The 13,513-nt window shown below is 45.5% G+C and overlaps 1 protein-coding gene across 1 annotated transcript in view; it reads right to left on the bottom strand.

Annotated features, from left to right (window-relative positions):
- Nucleotides 1–13,513, bottom strand: part of znf608 (zinc finger protein 608) — a 57,361-nt gene that overhangs the window by 19,865 nt on the left and 23,983 nt on the right. The window contains exon 2 of the mRNA XM_029161212.2: nt 5,504–5,774. Coding sequence (XP_029017045.1) covers nt 5,504–5,774 — 271 coding nt within the window. The remainder of the gene's footprint in view (nt 1–5,503; nt 5,775–13,513) is intronic.

Raw genomic sequence — 13,513 nt, 5'->3', positions numbered from 1 at the left:
CAGACACATGGACACATGCTCCGACATCATTAGCTCTCCTTTCTCATGCAGCGTCTCCAGACGTCAGACACTGCTCCAGCAGGTTAAGAAGCACATTGGTGATTATCTTTATTTGCTCTCCTGTGGTGGAGGATGCTTCAGTCCAATCAGTTACCTGTTAGTAGAAAATCATTCTGTGAAGTTTAGGATGTAAAGCGGCAAATGTGCAAGTTGTGCTTATTAGTGCAGAGCAGCCTCACATGTGGTGACTACTAAATTGTGGTTGGTCTTGACTACAAAGCGCTGAGGTTTTCTTCTTTACGCTCATGTCCCCTGATGTCTGCTAGGGCTGAACCATGAGCGGGAAAGATGGAAAACAGCCGACAGCTCATTGGTTTCCCACTGCCACAAATACTTCCTGCCACTGTTTACTTCCTCAGAACTTCGAGACACCTGAAAACTTTAATTTCCAAACCCTTGAAAAAAAATTGAAATGAACATCTTTGATGCAAATGTGGAGCGTTGCCTGGGTTTACAAAAACATCATTTAAAAAGGCAGAGAGCAGCAATCAGAAGATCCTTGAGGGAAACATAGCAGAACTTGAGCATCTGTAGCTCCATGATTTTAGGGTTAGTTTGTTGTGTCTGAATAAAGAAAATGTTCAGTCGTTTGCTTCCTCTGCATCATCATCCACTCACAATAACCACGATAAAATAACCTTAAAGAGTCCTAAATGAGTCTGCTCAGATCTGCTGCTTTGGTACAGAGGCAGCCGGTAAAAGTGTCTGCCTCCACCACGTTTGGGACCCGAATCTGCCGCGTCAGCGCCCAGTTTGCACTGCGGGAAGAGTGTGTTACGTCCTTCTGGCCTGTAGGTGGCGATTGACTCCCACTTCTGGTCCTAAAACATCGTAGTTGCTTATGTCATATAGCCTCTTGTAGATCGTCTAATGATTAGGTCTTGGGTGGCCTAGAGAATAAGATACATGGTTGTAAAACTTTTTGTCCGGGGTTCAAGTCTGAGTGGAAGCAGTTTTTTTATTTTAATTATTGGAAAAACAGCGTCTCATCATCATCATGTGATCACGAGATGACACCGTTGTATTACTTAGTGCATGGATCGCCAAGACCATGAACCGCTGGTCGTGTTATAGTATGAAGTTATAACGTAAGTAAATTATGGCAAATTATGGCAGTTTAAAACCGAAAATAAGAAGCTGAACGGTGCACCGTCCTGCGTGCAGCGTTCGATTTGTGGCAGACAAGCTACTGTAACCCTGATTTCTCGCTGTTGGTACGGGCTACAATTTTCTTTACGTGGAATGCTTCTTTAATGCACCACACGGCAAGACAGTACGGCACATGTACACTTTTTTCTTTACGCCGCTCTTAACCAACAGGCGTCACCTCTTTCCTGTCCCCCGTCAACAAGGGCAGGTAGGAACTAATGTTGATGACAAATAAAATCACAGTAGCTGAAATGTCACGTTTCCCAAACATAAAATAAAAAAATAAAAAGGAATACTAACTAAGGTTACACTACTACAATTTAAAATTGAATAAGGATGATTTAGACCAGAGGTCGGCCACAGGTAACACCCACGTTTTCAATGGAAAAAAAACATGCGGAGGGCAGCAATATTATATTATTTGAGAACATTCAACATTTGTTTTTTAATCCATCCAAGACATAAAAGTCAGTAACTCAGAGCAACCCGTGCGGCATCGCCAGTCAATCTGGAAACGCATTCATTGGTTCGGACGCTTCAGTTGTGTGAACTGGGGAGGAGACGGCAGCAGCGACTGAAGAGCGACTGAATAGAGTTGATGTCTTCCCCACTGACAGGCCCATTCATTTGATAATGCACGTACCTTGGCTGACAGTTCAGTTGAAAAACACACTGAATCTTTACAAACTGTCCCTGAATAACATCTATGAACTGCAGTTTCTTCCTTGATTATCCATGATTATTATGGAAGAAGCGCAAGTAATCGACAGCGTAAATTGTGCTAGTAATACTAATACTGAATAAATCATTGAAGTATATATAGAGGTTTTCTTTTGTTGTTAAACTGCTTGTTAATGCAACCGCTACAATTCTTCGGAGATTCTGTTTTCCGATTCCGAGGACATGTTTAACTGGTCTCATACAGATATTAAAGTGGTCCTTCATTCTTTTTTTAATTAAATAATATCCTCTTTTAGATTTTATGTGAACAACCATAGCAACAGTATTTAAAAGTAAAAATGTTTTATTTGTCTGTTGCAGGTATGACAAAAAGACCATTGTTTTTAGAAACCAGGCGGGGTTTTATTAGGCTCGGTACACACATTACAAAATATAGTGTATTTTATCCTCGAAAGCCAGTGACATCTGAGTAAGACAAATACTGCACAGTATAAAGTGTAGCTGCTGAAATGTAAATGTGATCAGTTTTACACGAGTCTCACACAAACATCATCAGTTGTTTATTTACACTAGCATTAGCTTGTTTGGAGTTTTCTTGATATGTGGCTGTTTTGAAGAGACATTCTGCATTAACTGAAGCTGAAAACAACTTAAAGTGAAAGTGAATTTCAGAATTTGCATCACTGGCGTGGTGGCAGAAGACCGCTTGGTTTTGCCTCAGCTCACTTGGCATCTTGGCAGCAATGAAATGTCTCATACAGCAACCAAACCACTGTCTTCCTGCTGTTAAATAGGATTGTTGCTTTTGCAGGTAAATAAACATCCTGTAGCTGCTCAGAGGTCCAAACTTTCTGTATGAGACATACACTTAGATTAACCTAATAAAACATAATATGCTAATTAGTGGACTTCAGTCTGTGTTGGGTGCACGCTAATCCTTCAAGCACAAAACAGCTACTTTCCAGTGGTTATTATAGTAATAAATATGTGTTTACATGATACAAATCAACATCTAACGGTAATTATGTGCAGTTCTTGTTGTGTGCTTGATGTGTGGCAGACAGAGCGCCTTGAAGTCAGACAGTCTGTGCAGCCAATCACTGTCTGATTAGTGCTCATCAGAGTCAGGGCTCCTGCAGTGACAGAGAGAAGTGGGGGGGGGGGGTCTCAGGCTGGAATGGAGGCATCGTCTTCTTATTTCTGTCGCTCCAATTAGCATTTTTGGTAATTAACATGCAACCTGCATCTCCCGCATTCAGCCTCCACCACCGCCGGGGGGTGGAGGCTGTGGGGGCAGTTATCGCTGCAGCTCTTGAGCCACAGACCTCGAGCAGCACGGACGACTCCACGCATCCTCTCTCATCTCTCATCCTCTGACTCTGACATTGTCCGTTGCTCTCTATCCGACACACGAATCCCTCCTCATCTCCTGCTGCTTCCTGCCTCCACCTTTACATTTCTCTCCATCTCTTCTTTTCTCTGGTGGTTTAAAAATAGACAAAATCTTTGTTGCTATTCTGTCCATCTCCCAGCTCACTCTCGCTGTCGGCCTGTTGGGACACTGAGCGCTGAATACATTTTCTCACTTCTTTCCTCCATATTTATCAGATTTTCATGCCCCGTCTGTTCCGTCCGTGCCTCCATCTTCCTCCTAATTCTTTAGGTGCTTGCTTTGTAAACTGTATGTTTGCATATTGAAGCCTAGGGTTCAGAGTTGATGTGATCAGTGTCAGTTAAAGCAGCTCATCGCAGTGTGAAGGAAAGGCTCAGACCCATTCATGTATCTGCGTCACTTGATTTATGCTGCTGCAGTTTGTTTTCTCGCTCTAATGTGGAAACTTGACGCTTTGATGTTTTCGCTTTGCATTTATTACTTCCACTGAGGGAGGTGGAGCATGAATTCACTGCTCACAGATTTTAATGATAATTGGTTGGCTCTGGGTCTTTATTATTTCAGTACTGTATGTTTGCAGTGATGGTTTGAAAGCTGCTTTGGAGCAGTGAAATGTTTGTGTGAATGACCTCTTCACACGATCCATGTGAATCCAACATTTTCATGTTATAAAAGATAAATAATAAATAAATATAAAGATTCCGTTTTTTACATCTGACTTTCAAACAAATCTCAATTTATTCTAATAATTTTGTAACTGTAAACGTTTAAATAGTGATGATGTACGTTATTCCTAAGCATTTATTTTTTTGCCTGACTGTTATGATCAACAAGGACATTTTATGTGTCAGTTGGGGATAATTCTGTGGTTTGTCTCTCTGTATACGAGTGTGTCCGTTTTCTATCTAAGCTCTCTTTCTCGGTCTGAAGCTGTTGATATTTATCTTCTCTCCATCTACGTGGCCTGTTCTCCTTCTTTTCTATTTTAGCCTGCACAGAGTGACTATAGCTCCGGCTAATTAAGCCTCAGCTCAGATACAAATGCCTCTCCACCAAATTTAACACTGTGCTTCAGAGGCTGTTGCTGGCAGAGAGAGATGGGATTGATTCATTAGCCGCCCGCAGTAAGGTCCTACACCTCCGCCAAGAGGCTGCCGTGCTGAGCGTGTCCTCGTTAAGGGGCTGTCAAAGTGCAGTGGCGTCAAAATTGGAAGGTGAACCATCACACTATCTGATGGGCAGCTGGTTCTGCCAGCGTATCGCTTTGTGAGGCCGGACAGGTGTCTGGCTCTTTTGTTCCCATTTTGGATTCATAACCACCAAACCAGCCAAGCCAGTTCTTCGCTTCCAGTAATGTGTAAAAATACGGTGCTTATGCTTAGAAGTTCTGGATTAGTATGTAAAAGCAGTATCATGGACTTTTTGTTTTCCAAACCCACACTAGTTGTGAGGTCCAGTTTAATCTGTGCCGATATAAATAACATGTGGATGTAAAGAAAGGGAATTTAAAGGCAAGTGGAGCTTTACTTACAACCACCTTTTAGTGTTAAAAGGCCTGGAAGCAGAAGCAAAGGTATCATGATGCTGCCACAGTCCACAAACATCTACTGTACTGAACGAGAAGCACCAAAACAAGCATTTACAGGAAACCTGCACCTCATTTTTTATACATTACATGGAGATTCTGGGTATGTGGCCAAAGTGCGTCTTTCACTCAGTCCGCGTTTGGTGAAAACAGTTTCAACTTTCTGCATTTTGAATAACAGGACAAGCACTGAATCATAAAAATGAAAAACTGAGTAGCTGACAGTGTCTGAGCTTTTCCACACATCAAGGCAAGTGCAAAGTGTTTTGTCAAATCAAGCTAACAGAAGCTGCTGAAGCATTTCAGCCATCTTGGGCTTGCTAAAGCACAAGAAAGTATTTTATTTACTACTGCTTGATGCACGAGACTTTCCACGTCCACACTGTCAAGGACTGCATTTGAATAAAGGCTCAGACCTGCCACTTAGAAACTTGGAGGGTGAGTCACTTTTCTCATAACCTGAACGTCACCAACAGTTTGTTAGTCAATCAAAGTTCTGCATCCCTCAGCTTCCATGTCCTCCTCCCTGTGTGGTACAGTACCACTATGCACTATGCTCAACACTACTGATACTGATGAAGAACTGCAGCTCTTCCTCTATTAGCAAATTAAAAAAAGGAAGGGCCCTTCCTTACCTTCCTCGGTCTCGTGCCAGACGATGCCCTCCAGGTTGACACTGGTCCCAGGCTGGCAGGGCCCCAAACAGGCTGAGTCCCCCTCCACAGCCCCCGGTCCTCCCCCATCCTGCGTGTTTGTGCCGATGGACCTCGTTCTCACCGCCAGCTGCTTAGGGCTGGAGGTGGGCAGGGCCGGAGGACAGAAGGAAGGGGCAGAGGGCAGAGAGGAGCCAAGGGCCCCGGCATGGCATGGAGCAGGGGGAGCGGGCACCATGAACATAGGGTCCACCTGAAGACGACAGGAGAGGCATCATTAATAATCTGCCCTGGACTCGAATGTGTCCTTTTACTTCACATTTCCCATTCTAACATAGCTCATATCATCATTTAATGGAATTTATGGTTGGAGACGATGTTGAGTACTGAGATAAGTAAAAAGATTATTAATGTCCTGGTAATATTCCTGACGTGAATCCAGCTGACATTAGATTTTTTCAAATGTTACAGTATATCCTGCTCAGTAACACAGTCAAGCAGCTTCACACCGTTCATTAGTGCCTGCAGCTTCCTTCTCCCTAACGCTGAGTGGCGGCTAATCATCTCTCTGCATCCACACTTGAAACGCTGATGCTGCTCTGTCCATTTGGATTCATCCACACCGCTGTATCTCAACTTGCTGTGGCGCAAAGTCACACACGACGACTACAACGAAAAAAAAAATAAAATTGGTCCAAAGCGGCAACGGAACTGGAGCTCAGCCAGCAATGCAAACACTCCAGTAGTTCCTCTGACAGAAAATGAGATGTGTATGGTGCTGAAGCCTTTTGTGTGGATCAGAAGAGTATTTATTGATTTCTGTGGTCTGAGGCTCTGATATGTGAAACCTGAGTGTTAGTCCTTGATATATTAATATGTGCAGACCAGTGTAGGGCCAGGATCTTTGTAACTTACATGTATAAATGGGATTTATTGGGTTTAGTTGTGTGAGGTTTTAAACCTTACTTTGTAAAGTGCCTTGAAATAACTTTGTTGTGATTTGGCGCTATATAAATAAAAAAAATTAAATCAAAGGCGGAAGATTAGGTTCCATCTTATTAAACAGCTCACACAGTTTCAGTCTAAAAACACAATTTGTTGTCTCTGTGTTTGTCAGGACAGAAAATCAGGACAAACTGTAGAAGAACCCACTGAGACTCTTGCAGGGACCCAGCATTTCACTCCAGCAAGTAAATGAACATTATTACAGCAGCTTCTCTGCTGCTGTAGCAGAGAAGCTGCTGTAATAATAATTAAGAGGAGGAACAATTACAGTAAGCAAAAGCTGCTGCTGCATCTGACTGAGTGTTTGACAGATGCAAGATAAAAAAAAAAAAAAACAGAAAAAAAACAGATAATATCCTTATTTAAGGTTAACTGAAATCAAATAATTCTAGGAGCTTTTAAGGCTGCGTCACTAATCAAGAAACGATTTGGCTAAAAGATTCCACTTTCACAAAATGCATCCTGTCACTTTACTGCTTTACTGAGCTCCGTTGGTGGCTGCTCCCTAAATGTCAATGATTTTAACAGAGAACCAGCAGAGAAGCGCTAGATCGCTGAGCTGCAGGGCAGCTGCCATGAATAATGTGTTTCTGATGATCAGAGAAGAGGTGCGTCCAAGGGCTGAGCAATAAACCTTCAAAGATAAGGCAAAGCAGGAACAACGTGTGACTACATAAAAGCCTTAGAGTCGTCAACTTCAGTTTCTCACTGTTTAACAAAACCAAGAACGCGTTCTTATGTTTTCAAAGCTGTCGAGTGATCCTGAAGGCAGGCATCACCATGGTTACCCACACAACTGAACGCTCGTCTTCGCCACTTATTATGGTCCCAATTACAACAGCTTGGGGAAATGATTCTGCTGAGAGAGCAGCAGTGAAGACGGCTTGTGCTGGGTTATGACTCCGTGAAAACCAGGACCAGGGTTGAAGACCCCTGCTTAAAGTCAATACCTTATCTCTGATATGGAAGGATATTTTGATTAAAAATGCCAAATATCTGAAGTGTGTAAAGCTTGGCAGAACACGGCTGGTGGTAGACGAGCACAGGGGCTCAGGGAGGCCTGAGTGGCGCAGAGACATTGATATTAGTATGATCTTTGTTCATTTTCTCATTAGAGGCAGGTTAATTTTCCACTTGAGGAATCATTACAGCCTTGTTACAAAATTACTTTAAGACACACCGTATGATTCAGTCGCCCAAATTCTTTCTTATTTTATGTCCAAACTGTCCCCATCTCTAACCCTCCAGCTGTCTCCACAGCTCTTATCCTAGAAGAACAGTGTTCCCTTTAAAGTCACGTATTTGTTCACAACTTGCACAACAATTTCTTTTCCCTCCTCTTGTACCAAAGTGACCTAATATGAAGAAAAAGGTCCTCTGTCTTACTTAGAGAGCTCCCCCCCCGTAACTCCATCCATACGGCTTAATCCCATATGCAGGGCCTAACCCAGCTGGCTATGGGCGAGAGGCAGGGTACACCCTGGACAGGTCACCAGTCCATCGCAGGGCAAAACAACCAGAGACAAACAACCATTCACACACACTCACACCTACCGCAATGGAGAGAAACCAATCAACCTAATGCATGTTTTTGGACTGTGGGAGGAAGCCAGAGAACCCGTAGAGAACCTACGCGAACACGGGTAGAACATGCAAACTCCACACAGAAAGGCACCCGGGACACCTCGGGGAATCGAACCCAGGCCCTTCTTGCTGTGAAAGGCCACCACCAACTTCAATAATTAACTCTTCCAAGTCGTCCACTTGTCTTTTAGACCCAATCCCAACCAGATTACCCAAAAAAGTTCTACCTTTAACCAGCTTGTCCATAATAAATCAAATTAACCAATCTTTACATTTAGGCTATGTACCACAGGCTTTTAATGCTGTGGTCAAACCCTTATTGAAAAGAACCTTTAGAAAACATCATAGCACAGAAATAGCTCTGGTTACAGATCTTCTATTAGCTTCAGACAATGGTCTAGTTTCTGTCCTTGTCCTGTTAGATCTTAGTGCTGCATTTGATACAATTGATTACAACATTCTATTAGAGATTCAAACATAGCATCAGAATAAAAGGAACAGCACTGGGATGGTTTAAATTAACGACAAATCCTTCACGTGCACAAGGATTAGCTATGGAGTACCACAGGGTTCTGTGTTTGGTCCAATACTGTTCAGTCTATACATGTCTCCTCTATATGAGATTATTAGAAAGCATTCTATTAATTTTCATTGTTATGCAGATGATATTCAGCTCTATATGTATTTGATACTAGACAAGTCAATTTTGACTAGTCAAAATTCAAAGTTTTCTGAAAGACATCAAATCCTGGATGTCCCAAAACGTCCTTCAACTAAATTCAGATAAAACTGAAATTCTCATTGTTGGGCCTAAAAATCTGAGAGAGACACTATTGAGTCAGATAGCCACCCTGGATGGCATAACATTAGCTTCAGATTCTACTGTGAGGAACCTTGGTGTCATCTTTGTGTCCAGTCCAGTCTCTGGTCCAACCATCCTGTCTGTGCTCTGTTGTTGCTTGTTGTTGCTTGTTGTTGTTGCTGAGCTTTTCTCTCTCTCTCTCCCCTCACCCCAACCGGTCGAGGCAGATGGCCGCCCACATCCAGCCTGGTTCTGCTGGAGGTTTCTTCCTCGTTAGAGAGGGAGTTTTTCCTCTCCACTGTTGCTGTCATATTGTAATCAAAGACTTGCTGTATGTGGGATCTGTTGGGTTTAGTTCTGTAAGGTCTTAAACCTTACCTTGCAAAGTGCCTTGAGACAACCTTGTTGTGGTTTGGCGCTATATAAATAAAACAGAATTGAATTGAAAAGTCCCTAATTCTTCTGAGTGCAGGCTTTACTTTCAATCCTAGTGTTTCTCCTCCAGGTATTACATGCAGCTTTGCTTCAGCTGTGAAACTATGAAACTAGGGCTGCAACAACGAATCGATGAATTGATAATATCCATGACGGAAATTGATCGATAATGATTTGCTGTTATCGATTAGTCAGGCTGCTCATTTTACGGCGCAGCACAACGGCAAAATAACGCATCCGCTGGCGAAATGCCGGAGAAAACAAACCAAGCGGCAGCAGGAGAAAGGCTGCACCATAAGTTCTTTACATGAGCATTAAATATCAAACAAAGACAACGTTAACCTACAATTCATACAAAGTTCAGCTGGTGGTTTGTAAATACTGTAGCGGCACAGGAGAACGTAAGAATGAAACACTGGTGTCCTGGATGTAGCAGCGGTAACAAATGCTATTTAGCATCACGTGAAGACTCTTCTTTAAGTGCTGCTGTGTTAAAAGTTACTTTGTTTCTTAATCTGCTCCGTCGCGAGCATCAGCTGACTGCGCATCATCTCGTTCGATACATATGATGAACAGCGCCATCACAGAACAGCGCAACTTAAATGGTGCAGACACTAAATGTAACAGCAGCATTAAGATATGACGACATGGTTTTTAGTGGTTGTCACTGTTGCCTCAGAACCAGAAGGAGCCCAGGAGTCTCTGTGGAGTTTACAGGTGTCTGTCTTTGTCAGGTTGACTGGAGCAGCTTTACATTGGAATTGAACTCTATGCTTGCTTTGTTTATTCATATTTTGTATATATTGGATATTGAAGTTTTATTACTCAAACGCAATTATTATCAAAATAATGGTTAGTTGCAGCCCTAGTGCAAATATGACATGGAAAACAACAATGAAACAATGATCTTCTGTGCTTCCTGAAACTCCCACACAGCTGCTGACAAATACCACACAGGATGATTTCCAACCAACTCACAAAGCAAATTAAGTACCAAAGAAGAATGACGATCTCCTGTGTTCTGCTGTTATCGCCTTCTCCCTCCCTCAGACGCCCAGAATAACGACACGCCATCACAATTCATACGGCAGCTACACAGTCAGCCAGCAACACAACAACGATAAAACACAAGGCTGGTCCCTCATGTGTTCAAACAAATCATCCTTTCTCATCGCTTAATTAAAAAAAAATACCCAGTGAAAGATCACAGCAAGGCGACAGACCTGGAGGCAGCTCCAGCGTGAAAACAAACCTGTGGTTGGATGGCCAGCAGCTCACATCCAAACCAGCACACTGGAAAACCCGCCAGTCAACAATTAAATGCATGCTCCACAGATAAAACACTACTGGCTGCCATGAACTGTACAGTAAATGTTGTCTGCACATCTGCATATGGCTGATAGGAATATACTCCTTGGAAGCCTTAATCCTGACAGCATCACAAAGTCATGATCTCTACCTGAACCTTCATGTTGAGCAGCCATTAAATCACTGCTCATGTGAAAAGAGGTAACCTTAATTTTCTGGTTAGGTCTCGCTCGCCTCCGTGAACCAATGCTGAATAAAACTCTGCATTGCCACTGTGGCCTCGGACGTCTGAGATCATCAATTTAAGTTGTTGTATGTTTTCTTCTAAGAAAATATCAGTTGTAGTGAAGCTTTCGGCATCTTCAGTCAAGCAATACAAAACAAAAAGACTAAAAACAGACAACACAAAAGCACAAACCAAGTGAAATTTAGCTAAACCACACAGGAGCATGAAATGCACAAAGACCCAGCTATTGTAAAATATGCATGGACCTTGGAACTGTGCACAAACAGAATCTGGCTTCCTCCTTTTCACTGCAGTTATTCCTACAAGAATCATTTAGAGCAGCAGCAGACTGTCATGATCTGTGTTTTTGTTCTTGTCATGATCTGTGTTTTTGTTCTAGCTGATTCCTTGTCTTATTTTGGTTCCAGGTTCCGTTTCCTGTTTTATTTTGGTAGTCCCCCGGTCTCTGTTTTGTGTTCTAGCTTCACTCCCGAGTCATGTCACGTCACAGCTGTTCTTGTTTCACCCGGTCGTTATCCTCACCTGCGCTGCATCAGTAATCACTCACCCGTGTATTTAGTCACCTCCTGTTCTCGTAGTCACTTGCCAGATTGTCGTATTCGAGTCCCATGAGTGTTTCGTGTTTCTTGTGTATCCCTGAGCTGAGCGTCCCTAGTTTCCTGAGTCCCCGTGTTTCGTGTTTCTCGTGTTTTGTTCCTGCTTGCACCGTGTATCCTGCCCGACCCTGGATTATCTACCGACCGTGAGTTTTTGCCTGTTCCCTGCCTGTACTTTTACCGAGCCTTTTTGTGTATGACCTGGACCGTCTGACCGTGCCTTTGGATATTAAACCTTTGTTGATTATACTCTCGTCTCCGTGCTGTGCATGTGGGTCCGCCGCCTGCTCGAGTCCCTGACAGAACAATCTGGCCACACTTGGACCCAGCCAGCACTTAGCCTCCGGTCAGGTCAGTGACTGTTTTTCCTTTGTTTTTTACGGCAAATATAACTCTCCCGCGGAAGTATGGTTTCGGTTTCCTCCTCTCCGCCTCGTCGGATCGTTGTGCCTGCACCAACCTGCCCAGCTCCATGGTTATTTCCCTGGGAGGATTTCCTGCTCTCACGCGGTCCTCAGTCTCCAGTTCAGCCGCGCGCTGCTCAGTCTCCAAGTCAGCCGCGCGCTGCTCAGTCTCCAGTTCAGCCGCGCGCTGCTCAGTCTCCAGTTCAGCCGCGCGCTGCTCAGTCTCCAGTTCAGCCGCGCGCTGCTCAGTCTCCAGTTCAGCCGCGCGCTGCTCAGTCTCCAGTTCAGCCGCGCGCTGCTCAGTCCCCAGTTCAGCCGCGCGCGGTTCAATCTCCAGTTCAGTCGTGTTTTCCCCAGTCTCCAGCCCAAGCTCCAGACGCCGCGGTCCCGGTTCACCATGCGGGTCCCGGTACAGAGGTCCGGTCCACACCGCTCCCAGCGCCCCAAACAACGGACAGTCGCAGCTGCTCCGGACGGCGCCGGCGGCGGCGCGGTTCCAGGATTCCGGGTCCCGCGGTCTCGGTCATGGGGACCGAGCAGTCTCCTTCTCCGACAGAGGAGCCCCTTGATTCTCTAACTGACTGTGTCTCTCTGATAGCGGGCATCCCAGACAGCGTCGCCCGACGGGTCCACCTCCTCTGCTCTCCTCCGGTGGCGTTTCTCTTCGCCCACCTCATGAACACCGCCGATTCGGCAGCAGACCAGGGCGCGAGAGAACAACTGTTCCAGGAAGCAGCCGCTCTCGTCCTGAGGGAGCCTGTCCTGCGTGAGGCCCTGCAACTCCCGGGCCTGCAGCCAGCGGCCGCTTCATGTCCCACCTCTCAGTCAGGTCAGCCTCGCCATGCTCATGCCCTGGTGCAGCCCTGTCGCCTCCAGGCCCCAGCCCAGTCGAACCTAGTCCAGACCCCAGATCAGCCGTGTGTTGCCCAGACCCCAGATCAGCCGTGTGTCACCCAGACCCCAGATCAGCCGTGTGTCGCCCAGACCCCAGATCAGCCGTGTGTCGCCCAGACCCCAGATCAGCCGTGTGTCGCCCAGACCCCAGATCAGCCGTGTGTCGCCCAGACCCCAGATCAGCCGTGTGTCGCCCAGACCCCAGATCAGTCGTGTGTTGCCCAGACCCCAGTTCCGTCCTTGTCCCCGTCAGAGGGCACCGCCCGTCTGACGATTGTTAACCCCACCCAATCAGGCCCGACGTCTTCCCCGTCGAGCTCGGCAGCTGTAAGCTGTCATGCCAGCTCCGGAGTTGACGCCGTTCCAGTCCCTGTCGGCCATGTTGCGGCCGTTCCAGCTCCTGTCGGCCATGTTGCGGCCGTTCTAGTTCCTGTCGGCTCCTCAGAGGAGGACGCCGTTCTAGTTCCTGTCGGCTCCTCAGAGGAGGACGCCGTTCTAGTTCCTGTCGGCTCCTCAGAGGAGGACGCCGTTCCTGTTCCCGTCGGCCATATTGAGGCCGTTCTAGTTCCAGTTCCTGTCGGCTCCTCAGAGGAGGACGCCGTTCTAGTTCCTGTCGGCCACGTAGAGGTCGTTCCAGTTCCTGTCGGCCATGTTGAGGTCGTTCCTGTTCCTGTCGGCCCTGTAGAGGCCGTTCCAGTTCCTGTCGGCCATGTTGAG

The sequence above is a fragment of the Betta splendens genome, chromosome 9, assembly GCF_900634795.4.
Source record: "Betta splendens chromosome 9, fBetSpl5.4, whole genome shotgun sequence".
NCBI lineage: Eukaryota > Metazoa > Chordata > Actinopteri > Anabantiformes > Osphronemidae > Betta > Betta splendens.
The sequence above is the reverse complement of the archived record's forward strand: the minus strand, read 5'-3'. Positions and strand labels throughout refer to the sequence as shown.